This window comes from Lycorma delicatula, chromosome 3 (genome assembly GCF_047948215.1).
Source record: "Lycorma delicatula isolate Av1 chromosome 3, ASM4794821v1, whole genome shotgun sequence".
In the NCBI taxonomy this organism is placed as follows: Eukaryota; Metazoa; Arthropoda; class Insecta; order Hemiptera; family Fulgoridae; genus Lycorma; species Lycorma delicatula.
This window is the reverse complement of record NC_134457.1, coordinates 43,396,408-43,412,571: the sequence shown is the minus strand read 5'-3', so window position 1 is coordinate 43,412,571 and position 16,164 is coordinate 43,396,408. Positions and strand designations below refer to the sequence as shown.

General features: G+C 34.2%; 1 protein-coding gene across 1 annotated transcript in view; it reads left to right on the top strand.

Moving 5' to 3' along the window:
* Window positions 1-10,606, top strand: part of LOC142321122 (uncharacterized) — a 97,845-nt gene extending 87,239 nt beyond the window's left edge. Inside the window, exons 10-11 of the mRNA XM_075359113.1 lie at window positions 6,430-6,572; window positions 10,051-10,606. Coding sequence (XP_075215228.1) covers window positions 6,430-6,572; window positions 10,051-10,218 — 311 coding nt within the window. The 3' untranslated portion in view covers window positions 10,219-10,606. The remainder of the gene's footprint in view (window positions 1-6,429; window positions 6,573-10,050) is intronic.
* Window positions 10,607-16,164: the final 5,558 nt, after the last annotated feature.

Sequence of the window (16,164 nt, the reverse complement as noted above, 5' to 3'; positions counted from 1 at the left end):
TTGACATTACGAATGAAGATATATATCAGATGCTATTGAATTGAAAAAGTATGAAATTTATAAATCACATGCACAAAAAGTGTTAGTAATGCACATGGAATCCAGGCCTTTATCATATGTTTTAATGTACACAACTATAAATGAAATGTGCACCAAACTGAAAACAATATATGAACATCAATCAAATGTGGGTATTCATCTATTACAGTATCAATTTTCTTTAATTTGAAGTTTGAAAACAGTGTTATGAATTCTAACAAAAATTCAAACCTAACTATTATTTAGCAGCAGAAAGAAAAAATACCTGTAATAATGGTTATTACAAAATTAATTATGTCTTTGCCGGATCAGTATAAATATTCTGTCTCTGCTTGGGAATCGGTGGCTGAAAATCAATAAACTCTAAGCAATTTAACAGCTAGATTATTGATTGAAGAAGAGCGTTTAAAATCTAGTGAAGATACTATTAACTGCTAAACATGTAAGTAAATGATGTAGTCTCAGACATTTTTCATGTGGAAAGGTTGTACATAAAAAGAATCAGTGTAAGAATTATTCAGGTTCTATGAAAACTAAAAATATTGTGTCATTTTTGTCATAAGAAGGGCCATAAAATATTGCGTTATTTTTGTCATAAGAAGTGCCTTATATTCAAATATTGTTGGTCTCGTCAAAAGAAATTGTCAGAGGCAAATAAATAAAATTTAAATGATTCAAATAAAATTAAATTAAGGCCATAATTGGAATTTCTGAGGTGAATTTGTTTAGAGAATGGTACCTTTATAGTGGAGCATCTGAGAAGATGTGTCATGATCTAAAGATATTTTGAAAGTATGTACAGCTTAATAAACCAAAACAAGTAAGAATAGGTGATGGTTCAGTAATCACTACAAGTACTGTTTTTATTAAATTTTATCATGGACAAAAGTTCATAAATATGAAGATGAAAAATGTGCTATATGTACCTGATTTAAGGATGAATCTTTTCTCACAGGACAAGACTCTGGATAATAGTTTTTATTTGAAGTCAGTCACCTATGAAACACTATTAATTTATAAGAAAATAAATAAAGTTTTTTCATTGGCTTGATGTTCATAGACTTTTTCACATGATGTTTTGCTTGGATAACCAGAATTTTGTAGACCAAGATGATTGTTGTATGGGTAATGATGCCTTAGTGAACCTGGAGTATGGCTTCTCTCCGCCAGTGGCGATCCTGATCGTGACTTGGTAATGCCACCCAAAACACCATGATGGGACTGAGTGGGTGTGCAGGGTTTTCCCCAGCTCCTGCACAGACCAGAATGAGGTTGCGTTCCCCTAGTTAGGTGACCTAAATTGGTCGACTTATTTGGGTGTAGGTCTGAATTTCTACCCACCGGGTTGGTCTAGTGGTGAACGCGTCTTCCCAAATCAGCTGATTTGGAAGTTGAGAGTTCCAGCGTTCAAGTCCTAGTAAAGCCAGTTATTTTTACATGGATTTGAATGCTAGATCGTAGATACCGGTGTTCTTTGGTGGTTGGGTTTCAATTAACCACACATCTCAGGATTGGTCGAACCGAGAATGTACAAGACTACACTTCATTTACACTCATACATATCATCCTCATTCATCCTCTGAAGTATTATCTAAACGGTAGTTACCGGAGGCTAAACAGGAAAAGAAAGAAGAAAGAACCCTTAAAATGTAACTTTAAGTTTCACTATTCACAAATCATCCAACTGATAATTATTTGTTTTTATAGATTAGTTCTGTTGGTGGACCCTTTGAAATTATTTTTTTTTCATATAACATAAATGCAAAATTTTTTATCATATCATCCTCATTCATCCTCTGAAGTATTATCTAAACGGTAGTTATCAGAGGCTAAACAGGAAAAAAAAAGAAAGGTCTGAATTTCTATGTTGCGAAAGACAAATTTTTATTGGTATGAGAGTAGCACTGATTTAACTTTAAACTCGTTTGTTCTCTGAGGCATTCATAATCACAAATGGTGTTGTCAAATCTTTACTAGGCACGGGGATTGTGCTTCCGCGATTTCGATCTGTTAGTTTGAGGGACTCATGTTAGGTTGGATGTGAATATGTCCATTTTAAGCCTATGTGAAGGTGAAATTTGATATGTATTTTACTGATGCAAATATCTGCCGAGGCATTTACATCTGTGGCATCCCGACTGAGGCCTGGTTGATGACTGTGAGATGTAATCAGTTAGAGGATCTAAAGACGACCTCTGGTAAAGCCCCCAGGACTTGGAATGGAGGGGTGGGTGTGGCAACCGGTAACGTCACAAGGTGGGTGTCTTCCCCCTATGGGGTTGGGATGTCCTAGTGAACGCAAATAAAAATTCTTTAATTTGGTGGCATGGAAGTTTGGCACATCAGAATTTTAATCATGTTAGCTTTTTGAATCAAAATGGTATTGTGTGTGGTCTTGTTCTGTGAAGTATGTGTTCAGGGAAAACAACGTTGTAACTCATTCAAAGGAAGTAACTCACAGTCATCTAAAGCTGAAAACATAATCCACGCTCATGTCTGTGATTCTACGGAAGTTGACTCATGTATATGTTTTCATTGAAAGATGACTATTAACATTAAGTTTATGGTAAGCTTGAACTTCTTGTGAAATTAAATGAAAATCAAATGGCTCAGAAAGTTAGAATCTTAATAACAGATAACAAAAAGGAGTTTGTTAATCACAATGTGAGAAAACTTCTGATTCAGTAAGGACTAGAACATCAAAGTACTGTTTCTTATAATCCCAAACAGAATTTCATGCTGAGCAAGAAATGTATACAATCAATGAGGCAGTTAGAATGATGATGGTAGCAGAGCATCTAAGCAAATCGTTTTGGGCTGAAGGAAATACATCTGTGTATTTGATTAACAGAACTGGGACAAGTACAGTTAAAGGTAATACACGTTATGAATTATGTAAAGGAAAGTTTTGATTTAATGAGTTTATTTTCCAGATTTGAATGCAGTAACATTGGAAAGAGATGCTATTTTTGTTCCATTTAATTATTCAACCGAATAATTAAATAATAATTGTTTTTTGATTGTAATGTCAACATGATGAAAGGAAAACCTACATCTGAAGTTGAACATGTTTTCATTAAAGATGTGACTAGAGATGAAAGTTTAAAAAGAAGTTCCCTGGATATTAAAATACAACATAGTCCTACTGATAAAAGACACCTTCATCCTAGGGAACAGCTGCAGTTTGTAGTTAAATATAATGATTATGAGACTGTTTTGTTAGTGTGGCTGACACTGAAGAAAAAACATCTTATGAAGAAGCTAAATAGTTTTTTCTAAGCAGTGGCATGATGCTATGGAGGTTGAGTTGAAGCTATTGAAAATGATACATGGGAAGTTATTGACAAGCTACAAATATGTGATATTACAGACAGCAAATGGTTTATACAATTAAACGAGATAATCAAGACAAAATAATACAATTTAAATCTAGAAAGGGTCAACATATGATTTTTATTTTCCTGTTGCCAGATTAAGTACAGTTACATTAATGTCAGCTGTTAGCTGTTAGTGTAAATTTTGACTGGCCTGTTATGCAAATAGATGTCTGTAGCACCTTTTTGCATGGTGAACTGAAAAAAAAAAAATGTGCTTATGTGTTTACCTGATAATTGCAAATGAAAATTTACCTGATAATTTGCGAATGATAAAATGTGTAAATTTATAAAAGAAATTTATGGTTTAAAAGATTCTCCCAAAGCTGCTGTGATAAATTTCATGAATTCATGATATCTCAAAATTTTAAAAGGTCAAATAATGATTATTTCAGATTATCTAATATTTAAAAAAATTATAAACTAATTCATGTTGACTTAATTATCATATGCTCAAATATGAAAGAAATTAATGGTTTTAAGAATGAATTGATGAGTAAGTTTCAAATGAAAGATTTGAGTCAAATTTCATAGTATTTAGGGTTTATTGTAGAACAAAATTTAAAAGATAATGTAATACCTTTGATCAAAGATATCTAGAGTGTAATTGTCTAGAAAATGTACTAAAACGCTTCAATATGTTTGATTGTAAAACTGTCTCTACTCCAATGAGAAATAATATTATAGTTATTTACTGAGAGAAAAACCAGAAAATACTAAGATAAACAACAAGTACAGAGAATTAATACGTTGTATTATTTATGTAATATTAGGCAATAAACCATATCTATGTAAGTATTAGTATGCTAAGCAGATACTAAAGTTGTGCTAGTAATGATTTATTAATTTGTTTAAAAAGAGTTTTACGTTACATTAAAGGAACTCTAAACTTGAAATAAGTTGAAGTTCTGCTGTTGGTATTATCAAAGGTTTTGTAGATACTGACCTTTTTGGGTGACAGTGCTGACAGAAAGTCCACCAGTGGACATTATTTAAAAATTTTAATTGTACTGGGTATTGGTATTAAAAAAAAAACAGTTGTGTTGATCTGTCTTCCACTGAGGTAGAATATGCAGCCCTCAGTCAATGAATCATTTAGGCTTGTTGGTTTCAAAATATTTTAACTGATTCAGATGTGATGATTCAAAAAATTTAGATGTAGTTTTACTTGAGGACAATTTGTCTACTATACAAATTAATAAATCTTGCGAGCAGCCTAAACGGTTGAAGCACATTAGCATTAAGCATCATTTTATTCAAGATAAAATTAAGCAAGGTATAATAAAAGAATGTTATATATCATCAAATGTTCAAGTGGCTGACATATTCACCAGGCCTCTCGGTAAATTGTCATTTATAAGTTTAAGAAAGCTAAAGTTAAATGAAAAGTAAGAACTGTGTTTATTTTTATTTTTTTATTAACATTCTTAAAGTTCATATGTTTTGGTGTATTATGATAATGTAATATTATTATATTTGTATATATTACTTTTATTGTTGTAAACATTTGGATTGAGGGAGGGTGTTGTGATAAAACTAAATTTTGGTTACTAAACTATCTTTTGGTTTATATCGATCGACAGTGAGTGAGCGTTGATAGTAACAGTAGTTTAAAAAAGAAAAAAGACAACAGTGAAAAAGAATATATATTGTTTATGAGCGTTCTTGTTTGAAGATTTCATAATAAATTTCACGTAGTATTGCTGTAGATATTAGTCAGCAACATTGTCAATAGCATGCAAGTGAAAAACTTTTTAAAATAAGAATGCTTGACATTCTTATTGAGTTCTGAGGTTATTAGTTACTGTTTAAATCAAGTTGGTAACTAACTGTCTTTAAGTTCTTATTTTTAATGAAGTCAAAAGCTATGCTAAAAAATGGTGTACTTATAAATTGTGCAGAATATATTGGGAATAAAAATGTTTTTCCTTTAATAATAATGATGATTCACTTTCTAAAAATATTTCTAAATATTCAGTTCTGGCAGTACAATTATATATTTTTAAACTATAATTCTTCCCAATAGTATGAAAGATGACCTATTATTATTATTGTTATTTAATGGCACATTTCAGTGATTAAAAGTCATGGGCAAGATGGTAAATAAAACAATGCAAAAAACAGATGAATCCTACTCTTTTTCCTTATCCTTGATACCTTCTTCCCATTATTCTTATCCAAACTGAAAATGCCAGGACATAAAGAGCCAGTGCATTCTTTTTACTTGGTAGGGCAACTTTGCTGTAGACTAACTCACTGTAAACTCTGTTTTCAATTCAGGGGCTGTATAACAAGTCTAATCACTGAAATGAATATTAAGTTAATCTAAACCTTCCAATTCCCCATCCCAAAAACCAATAACTAATAAAGTGATTGGATGGAATTGTGTTATTTATGTCAAGAATTGTGTCAAGGAGTATATTTTATCTTGATCTACAGTGCATTATAGTTGTTAATTCAGTATTATTTTGGTCAAAGTTAATGTAATTGTAAATTGTGTTTACAACATATTTAATTTGGATAAAAAAATACAAAACACCAAATGAAAAAACACAATAGAGATCAAAATGTAGTGTTTGAATATATATTATATTAACCAATGAATTACTTCGTTAGATAGAACCCAAAAGGAGAGATAGTTCCAGTTAAAAGAAATAAGTTATATTAAAATAAATCTAAACCACTTTAACTGCCAAGTGAATGTCTACCCAGAACATGCCTGTTTTACAGCATTTGATAAGATTCAAATTCATCTTAAAAAAGACAGATAACCTAATCACTAATCACTATAATGGGATATATATTGCTCATAAGCGGGATTAGTTTGAGTGTAAAGACATCCTTTTCTACTCCAGTATTTGGCATTCTTTTGTATTCCAGTTTTTTTTATCACTGTATCACATGTAAAGAATCTGTATAAAGGAAGATAAATTTGTAGACCATCTCTAGATGTTACGTACAGATGAACAAGTTGTAGTAATTGTTTAAATGTTTATTAAAAATTCCTTTTTTACAGCAATTGGTAGCTGGCATTATGATGAAGATGAGAATTCTAAAGCAAAGAAATATGAACCTTTGATGAAAGAGACTGTACCATTTTATTTAGAAAAAATTGATAATGTTATAAAAGAAAATGGTGGCTACCTTGCAAATGGAAAAGTAAGTAAATTACTATAACATTTCCTTTACTATTATTTATTTATTTTTTTGTAATTGCTTCATAGAGTTATTACAAAAAATTTGCTCTCAAAAAAAGTTTGGTCTTAATTTTGGTACAGATAATAAGACATCCCAATCCCATAAGGTAAGACACGCACCTTGTGATGCTTCCAGTCACCACCATCCCTGATGGGCTTTAACGGGAGTTGTCTTTCGCCCTCTAACTTTTACATCTCATTGTAATAAGTCAGGCCCATTGGGATGCTGCCAGTGTAAATGACTCGGTAGACAATTACATTGGTGATTTTTAAACTCAGCTTTTGCTTTTGCTGTATGCCTTGTCCAGACTTCTTGAATGTCTTTCATCGTTCCCTCCGAACTAGCGAACTGAGCTCGCGGAAGCACGAACCCCGCGCCTATTTCTACTTTTATTGAGCTAATTTCTAGTAAATGTCTAGAAATTCGAGGCAAATTAACAACAACATGTCACCAAAAATGTTGTTCCCAACAACGAAATTTAGTCCTAGTTCCCTTAGTGAACTCTACTTCAGTTCATACCCTTGACTTTAGGTTAATTTACGGACTCCAGTCTGGTCTACAAGGGAGAGGCGGACAGACCTCCTACTCCCACTCAGCTCCATCTCAGAGTCCCGCGTGACATTTACTTTCTTCAACCATCGTCAAAACGGCGCACACCTCACCACTGCATTGGTAACCCATGCCCTCGGCAGTGCAGTCGCCTGTTTAGTTCATCAAATTTGTACTACCTGAAAATGGAAATTATAGATTTTGTTCTGAATTCATATTGCAATTTGAAATAATATTTAATCCATTATCCTGTCTTCTCTTTCTTTCCAATACTGTAGATTTGTCCTTGCTGTTCGGTACTCCATGTTGAATGATGATGTAAAAAGCATCTCCTATCTTTTAAATTGCATTACAAGTGACCGTTGTAACACTACCATAAATTAAATAGATTTTACACATGGAATGGGCAGGAAGTTCTTTACACTAATAAATCCAGTTTAATCAGGCTCTATTGCTGCCAATTCTAACTGCTGATATCGCTTACTGCTGCTGGGAAAAATTAGGAGGATAAATCATGGTGGAATCGTCTGGAGTTTTCATTGGTGGTGGCATGACGTTAGTCATAGTCTAGTATGGAACGATGGCGGTTTCAAGTGTATTCACTGTCGAAGAGTGTTTGTTAGCTTGTGTATGGGTCCACAAACATAACCACACTGGTAAAACATTAGAGAATATTATGAATGATTTCTTTGTGAGTTTTGGGAAATCGTCACCATCACGGCAAACAATATTGACATGGTAGAACAAGGCTTTTGTCACAGGAAGAGTTCTTGATGGACCATGCAGCATGAGGCCGAGTACTCAACCTAAGATCGTGCTGCTGTAGAGGTACCAGTGAAATCAACTTGCAAATGTTCCGCTCGAAAGTTAAATGTTTTCGTCCAATCATAGTTAATGAGTTGAGAGACAATGACCTTGATTGACGTGTTTATGCATGTCAGTTATTGCTTGAACGCCTTCCAAGGGCAAGCGATAAAAAAAGTCTTATTCTCAGATGAGTGTGTGATTGATCGAAGTTTTTGTAATTGAAATGTTTTTTTACTGGGGAAAGACAATCCTTACTCTTCTGAAGAAATTGAACACCATTTGCTCATGTTATGATTTGGGCTGGGATGACAGCTGAACATCTCCTTTCTTCTTATTTTTCTGATGGTGCAATTAATCAACACAGTTATCTGAGAATGATTGACAAGTAGATGCTTTCAGAATTAACAGCCAAAGTGATCGCTGACATCATTGCATTTCAGCAAGATAGTGCTCCAGCTCAATTTGCTTTGAATATCTGCAGACGCCTAAATGAAATTTTTACAAATCACTGGATCAGATGTAGGTCAGAAGAGTTACTGGTTCCATTGAAAAGCAAGAAGCCCTGACCTCACCACACCTGAGAATGCACTCTATGGTTTTGTAAAAGAAGAGATCTGAAAAACACAGGTACATCAACAACGAGCAGCTCCAAAATGCTGTTCGGTTGGTCAGCATTTGAAATGATCATCTGTGATATGCTGATGTGGATGAACAACCGGACATGGAGACCATACATCTCTACCGTGAACATGGTTCAACCCACAAAGACGTTTTAGATCCATTGAGGGTAAGCTACACCAATTCTAATGGTTTTCATAACTGGCGTAAAGGGACTTCCCGCCCACTCCAAACATTATAATTATTTAGACCTACTTAATGATGTGTTATTAAAATTTAAAACTGTTGTTAATTAAAATTGAAACTAAATTCTAATTTATAAAGGGGATTCTTCAAAATAACTTTAAGCCGACGAAAAAATTTAGAAAATGTAAAAATATTGAGTTGTAATGTAAGTACTGTAGGCTGATTAATTACTAACTTGAACTGAAACTTAAATCATGAGTAAATTTAATTACTTATCTTATTTTGCATTCTGCCTTACACTTATTATGTTTAGAATAATGTTTCATAACAATACACCTAATTACATTCTAACTTTTAAATAAATAACCTTAAATATTTAAGGCATTTTGTTTTAATAGATTGATAAATCTACAATAACAATAAATATCATCATACATATTATATGTAATGAGAAAAATTTATTTTAATTCACTTTAAAAATGTGTATTTCAATAAAAAAAATTAAACTAAAAAGAAAATACCTAAAATAGCCTTGTAAATGTGACTGGTATAATGATTATTTTAAAGCACAAAATTGAACTCTTATATTTATTCTTTTCTCAATAAGTGCTCAGTGTCATGCATTGTACAATATCTTTGTATAAACTTTGTTTTCTTTCAAATGATATTTCTCCCAACACTCAAACTTTACATTGTTTTACACATATAATTTATATAAAATTTTGTACACTAAAGATAATGTGGCACAATAAGTGAGCTTAGAAGGATTTGAGCTAAAAAGCCCTATAGTTAACATCCCCCTGCATCTTCTTATAAGATCAGAGCATGTTTACTCAAATGGACGTAGCCACTACTGATCACTGAACTCTGTTGACTAATATTACTAAATCCTGTCTTAGGAACAAGCTAAAAGCATGTTTCTAGAGCTTGAAAAACCAATGAAGCAGTAAAGATTCAACTATGATGAAATACACTGTAGTTTTCCAAAGAAGAAGGAAGCATAAGAAAGGTTTAGAAAGAGGAAAGGCACAATCAATCCTCACGAGACTACCTCTGATAAAAACATTTGAGGTAGTTTACCCAAAACTACCTCAAATGTTCCAAAATAAAAATAAAACCTTTACCACTACCTATACTTATATTGTATGTGAAAGAATCAGTGGTGTAGAATAACTCCCCAACAAAGGGGAAAAAATAGTAATGTTTTATTTTAAGTATAATTAGTATGTTTAAAATTTTTATATTATTGTATGATTTAATAAAATATTTATTTTTATAGCTTTCTTGGGGTGATTTATACTTTGTTGCCATCACTGATTATTTAAATTATTTACTCAAGTTCAATATCACTGAAAAACATTCAAACATTCAAGCTTTACATGATAAAGTTGTTAGCATCCCACAGATTAAAGCATGGATTGGGAAGCGGCCAAAATCCACAATTTGATAAGGATAAAATTTAGAACTGTTTACATATCTTTAAATTTCTATTTGTTGAAATGTTTTAATTTGCAAAGTAATGTTTTATTAAATTGTATGATTCATATATTTAAGTTTTATTAAAATAATTATTTTCATTGTGTTGTGTTTTAATTGTGACTCATATGATTAATAGGTTATTAATGTAAAATTATAAAATAATTGTATTTATTTAATTTAAATAAGAATCAATTTCATGTAATTTGATTTGATATAGATACCTTAAGTGTTTTATAATCTGAGTGAGATGTTCTTGTGAACATTAAAAAAAATTGCCATTTTTATTATTCAAAATTGTTATACTTGCCAATGATATTCTTTAATATGAATAAAATAAAGATAATTTTCTAATTGAATTTTCTTTACATTTCTTTCCCAATACTATTCCAGTTTTCATAATTTTTTTATAGTAACCAAGTCATGTTGGAAAATAAAAATTTTTACTTAGCTTTTTTTATCTGTCTCGTGTCTTTAATTGTTACCACTGTAATATTATTTTACTGTGCTTTTAGAGCTTATAATACAGTAAAATAATATTGGTTTGATGCAAAGCAGCGAATTAGGAAACTAGTTTTTTTGACCAATGGTGCAGTGATCAACCAGTCAGAATTATCATTATCCTAATTAGTATTGCATACCAACATGGAGAATCATGACTCTCAAATTGCTGTAGTTTGGCAGCTAGTTAAAAAGAATACCTGCATGCCAAGACCAAATTGATGCTAATAGAAACACGTGAATGATATCTCTGGAAAAAATAAGTAAAGACTAAAAGACATTGAAGGCTGAGGAGCTTGTTTGCCTCAATGCAGCTGACTGTCAGTTAGGCTCCTGACTAAACTGCCAATTCTGATGGTTTATAGATGGTGAATGACCATCAAGCTTGGCTAAACTTAAGGTTTAGACATCTGTTGGATTGCCAGTCACTGTTGTCAGCTCTCAGAATTCTCAGATAAATTGGCTCACAGATCCAACTTAGTACATTTGCCTTCCTCTGCTGTCAAAATTTATCTTTCTTAACCCTTTTCATAATTTGTATAACATGTGATTTGTTAAATTAACAAATAGGATATAAAAATAAATCTATATTAGTTTTCAATGATTAATTTGAAGAGATCAGCTTAACCCTGATCACTTCTCATTATTGAGTCTATGCCACACTTAATGATCCTTACGTTGTAAAAAAATGATTCAGCCTTTTAATTTCTGAAAAAAAAATTATTATGACTGATATGAACATTATTACCCCCTATAGAAACAGATTTCTTCCTTTGCTAAGAAGTATGGTAAAACAATGTTTTTTCTTTGTACTGAAAATTATTAATAACTCGCTTTCCAAATACATAGAAATTATTCAGTAAGAAAATTATTTTGGAACTAATTAACTATTCACTCTATTTCCACAGTACAGTGAGTAGTGTTTTTTACATTCATTTCCCATTTTTTTCGTGGGGCGCACAATAAAGACTCGTTATTAGCAACGCTTCTACAATAAACAAACTAGTTCTATAAGAACAAACATTAAATATCACAGATTTATAAGCTAAATAACAGTAATTAAAGAAAAAAAAATTAAAAATCAAAAAGGCTTATTTGCAAATAATAACTTCTTCTCAACAGATACTCCTGCATGAAGATTTTCACAGTAATACAGTGTTCTTAACTGGGCAAAGTTTATTGTTGATACCTTCTGGATCTGCAGGATGCAGATCCAGATTCGAGCAAATACTCTCAAGCTCTCTGCACACCTAAACTCATATATTCAGCAGACATACAGCACATGATATGAATCATCCGATATTAAGCATTAAGGAGACTGACCTGAGTCAATCAACACAAATTGAGTCAGACTGTTCTGAAATGTGCCATGCTCTGAAAGAAACTGAGTCACATGCCAGTTCAGTAGGATCCATGAGGCAACTTTTAATGCCCTTAACATATACAAAGAAACCATTGAGACAAAGAAACCATTACTGCCCATCTGCCGTCTCATCCCTCTGTCCTGCCAAATCCCAAAACCTTCCTCCTCTATTTCCGAATACGCTTCGCAGTCAATTCACCCGACTTCATCGTAACGTAACGCAACTTACGTTTCGTCTCGAGGACGTCAGTTAATTTAACATCCGTGATAACTAGAACTGCCTCACGTGAAATAGCCCTCATCACAGTAAGTAACAGGAGACGCTGAGCCTTCAACAGAATATCGCAGTAGCTTTTATTCCTCATTCTGTTTGCCCAAACAGGTGCTGTGTAAAGCTAGTCGCCTCGCATACGCCTTTATACAAAATTTCCTTTGTTTTAAAATTTAAACCCCAATCGAGGTGGAGCACCACACGAATGCCGAAGAAGGCATCACATGCCTTCTTAGCGACATTCTGAAAGTGCTCTTTGAATCTGAAATTCTGTTAAAAGAGTAAACCCAAATACCATTGCAATGAGACATAACGAACTGGATGGCCGACCATCGAAACACGGGCATGTCGCGTAGTAGCCAAACATCCATTCAGCAGCATCATGGTCGTATTCTCACCGCTAAATACTATTTTGTGTTGATTGCTCCATACCTCTACTATACTACAAGCTGATGTGCTGGAATTCGATCTCGTTCCGCGAGTTTCTTTTTACCAGCAGAAGCCCATCATCAGCATAAGCGTTGAGATGACATCCTCATGTATAGACAACCTCAACCGTATAAGAGAGTCAAACTTTACAATTCAGAGGATCTAGCACACTGCCTTGGGGACACCTGTTGGAGATCATCTTACTCATCTCAGTGCACCATCACGAAGCACTACATATCGGTTACAAAAGTAGCTTGTAGCACCCCGATTCTGAATCAAGAGATTTCACGAGGGCAACCTTCCATTAATCAGCAAATACGACACCTTCTCAAACACCTTACCAAGTACTGGCAGAAGCATCAGAGGCCTGTACGACAAAATCATAGTGGGATCCTTGTCACCACCTTCAAAAAGAAGATTTATTACACCTCTTTTCCAACAAAAAGGAAAATAGTCAGCAAAAAGTATTCTATTCAGAATATTCACTATTACATATACAGTTTTGTGAACAAAGAATTACACAGTCTTACCCAAAAGTCTTATGTCTTAAAAAACTACAAACTACTGACCGCACCTCAGCTTCTGTAATCTCCAAAGATGTTATCTGAATGAAAAGAAGCGACCTCACGTCTAACATGCAGATGATACTGACACTCATCCCTCCATATCATCATCTGACAGTAAATTAATCAACAGAATGCTCAATTTTTCCAACTTATCATTCAGTACATCTTGCCGGACAGAAGAACGTGTTTCTTTCGTTTATGTTCCAAAATCCTAAAAACGATATCCCAGGGATCCTTATTACCCTGATCCTGCACGAAAGAACGCTAAGAATTTCGTTTTTCTGTTCGAATCATATAAAAATACCGATTCCTCAAATCCCCGTACTCGGAAGCGAGTTCCACTCGTCGCTCAGGATCACCCTCATGTTGAGAAGCTCACCTAAGATGGCTCACAGATTGCTTCAGATCAGAAAACTCTCTCGTCCACCACGGAGAAATTCTTTTCCGACCAGAAATACGTTGAATAGAGTGTTCCACATAAGCAACAGTAAGCCTCTCCGCCATAACTTTCAAACTCCGATCCAAGGAGCGAAGTCTGGCCGATAGTACATCCAAAAATGTTTGCCAGTCTGTCCTCCTGTACAGGAAAAGTTCCCGCTGAACGGGAACATTACACCGGTACACCTCACCGAGGACATTCGCGATCTCAAACACAATCAAACAATGATCACTGGAACAGTAATCAACTACTGTCCCTCGACAAACAGACCCGGGAATATTTCTTCCAACTGTCAGATCTATATTTGTACCAGCAAACGACCTTCTACCATCCACCATTCCTGCAAAGGTTGGCAACTCACCCAAAACATTATAAACCTCGAGTTTGTGTTTTACAATGAAACTCTCTACGAACGCCTCTTCCTCATCCGTCAAAGCACTAGGCCATCATAAAGACTTTGCATTAATGTCTACACCGATCAAAATAGGATGGCTACCAACAAACCGAACAATCCTGTCCCATTTCTCTAAATGACGCTTAACAGGGTCCCTAGTTTGAAAATACGAACTTGCAACATAAAGTTGCAAGTCCCCGATTACCAGTTCACAACAACTGGTGAAAATCAGAGAGCTGGCGAACAAAGACACAATCTAGATGTCTCCTACACAGAATTGCGGAAATACTAGTATAACATACAGAGATTTCTACCAGCACTGAAATCTGGCAGATGATTCGCCACAGCATAAGGATGCTGCAAAAAATCACATCCAAATTCCTTCGATCCCAACCTCACCTAATACAATCTGCACAATATAAGCGCCCTGAGCATTCAACTGCCCGAAATTACTTCAACGAATTCAAGTACATTTCGACTGCTGTCAAGTAAGACCCACAATCCTTACTGTCCACACAGAGTGCTTATGCTTTTTGCGCAACCTGTTACAATTGACACAAATCAATCCCTCATTCTTTTCGGGTCAATCCTCTCGCTTCTGACCTTCCTTTTCACAATGAGCTCACAGTGACAGAAACTGGCAGAATTTCATCCTGTACCCATAACTACAACACTTAAAACAACGCTAGACATCTATATATGCCTTCACCGTACAAAACGAGAAGTCCACAAACAACCTGCCTTCAGAAACAAAATTCGAAAGAAGGCTGGGTCCCACGTATAACACTGCGTGGGACCTCACGTTTGCCTGTCTTAAATAACAACTGACATTCACCCCGAAAAGTCGCCTTGTCCAAATCGGTATTTTTCTCCCTGACCAGTCATGAGCTGATCGTCAGAGAGAGACGACAATCTAGGTCATAGACAATAACTCTTGATCGCCGTTTACATTTAGAATCAACCCTTATCTCTACTTTTTCAGCCTTTAACGACTCAAAGATAACCTCATAGTCTCTTTGTCATCAGCGACGACAACCAATTCCCTCTGGGTTTCCCGTATATTTGTTATCTTCAGGCTGGACATCATCTTACGAAGAGCACCTGAAAATCGTCCCTCTCATTTCCTAAAATAGCAAAATTTCAATCGCTTCATTTTGTCGTTATAGGAAAGTGCTGTAGTCTATATGGTTTTATATGTAGACGTCTTCTTAGCACATGCCAGATAGTTGGTTGAGGAATTGCAAGTGACGGCTTGCTAGATTTATGGACTTATGTGGTCTACGTTGAAATCCACTACAAATTCTCTTCACATGTTCCTTCGAATCCCGAGGTCGTCTTGGACCTTTTCCTTTACAGAGTCACCCAGTCTCCTCAAACTGTCAAAACTACCGTTGAATGTTCTTCGGAGAGGGCGGATTAATGTCGAATCGCCTGCGAAAAGTACGCTGTACACTGACTACCGAATTTGTTTTCGCGAACTCAAGAACCTTTTGCTGTTGATTTGCCATTTTGAGGTCACTCTAAGTAACGCTCTCACACGATAGTTATTCGAAACTTAAAAACCTACTCAATCAAATGATCTGTGAGTTAATAACAGTTCTATTGAACCGAAAAATTGCGGCTTAAAACTATTTAATTTTATTATTATAATAATAAAATTAAATAACTCTTAAATGTATGTATCCATTGCTAACAGTGAGATAAAGGTTCTGATGTAAGCTGAAGGAGAGACATCATTAGAATACATGTTTGTAAAATTAAACTTTTAGGTACTGCAAAATGAAGATAAATAAAGTATCAGATTTACAAGCAGAATAAGGGATTTAAGGTTCAATTAAAGCCCTAATGAAAGTGGAGACTTTATAAGAAACTGCAGTGATAAAAATGAAATGTTATGATTATATAAAGAAAATGGAGGAATGATGATATCTTGGATGATACACAAGATGAAAAT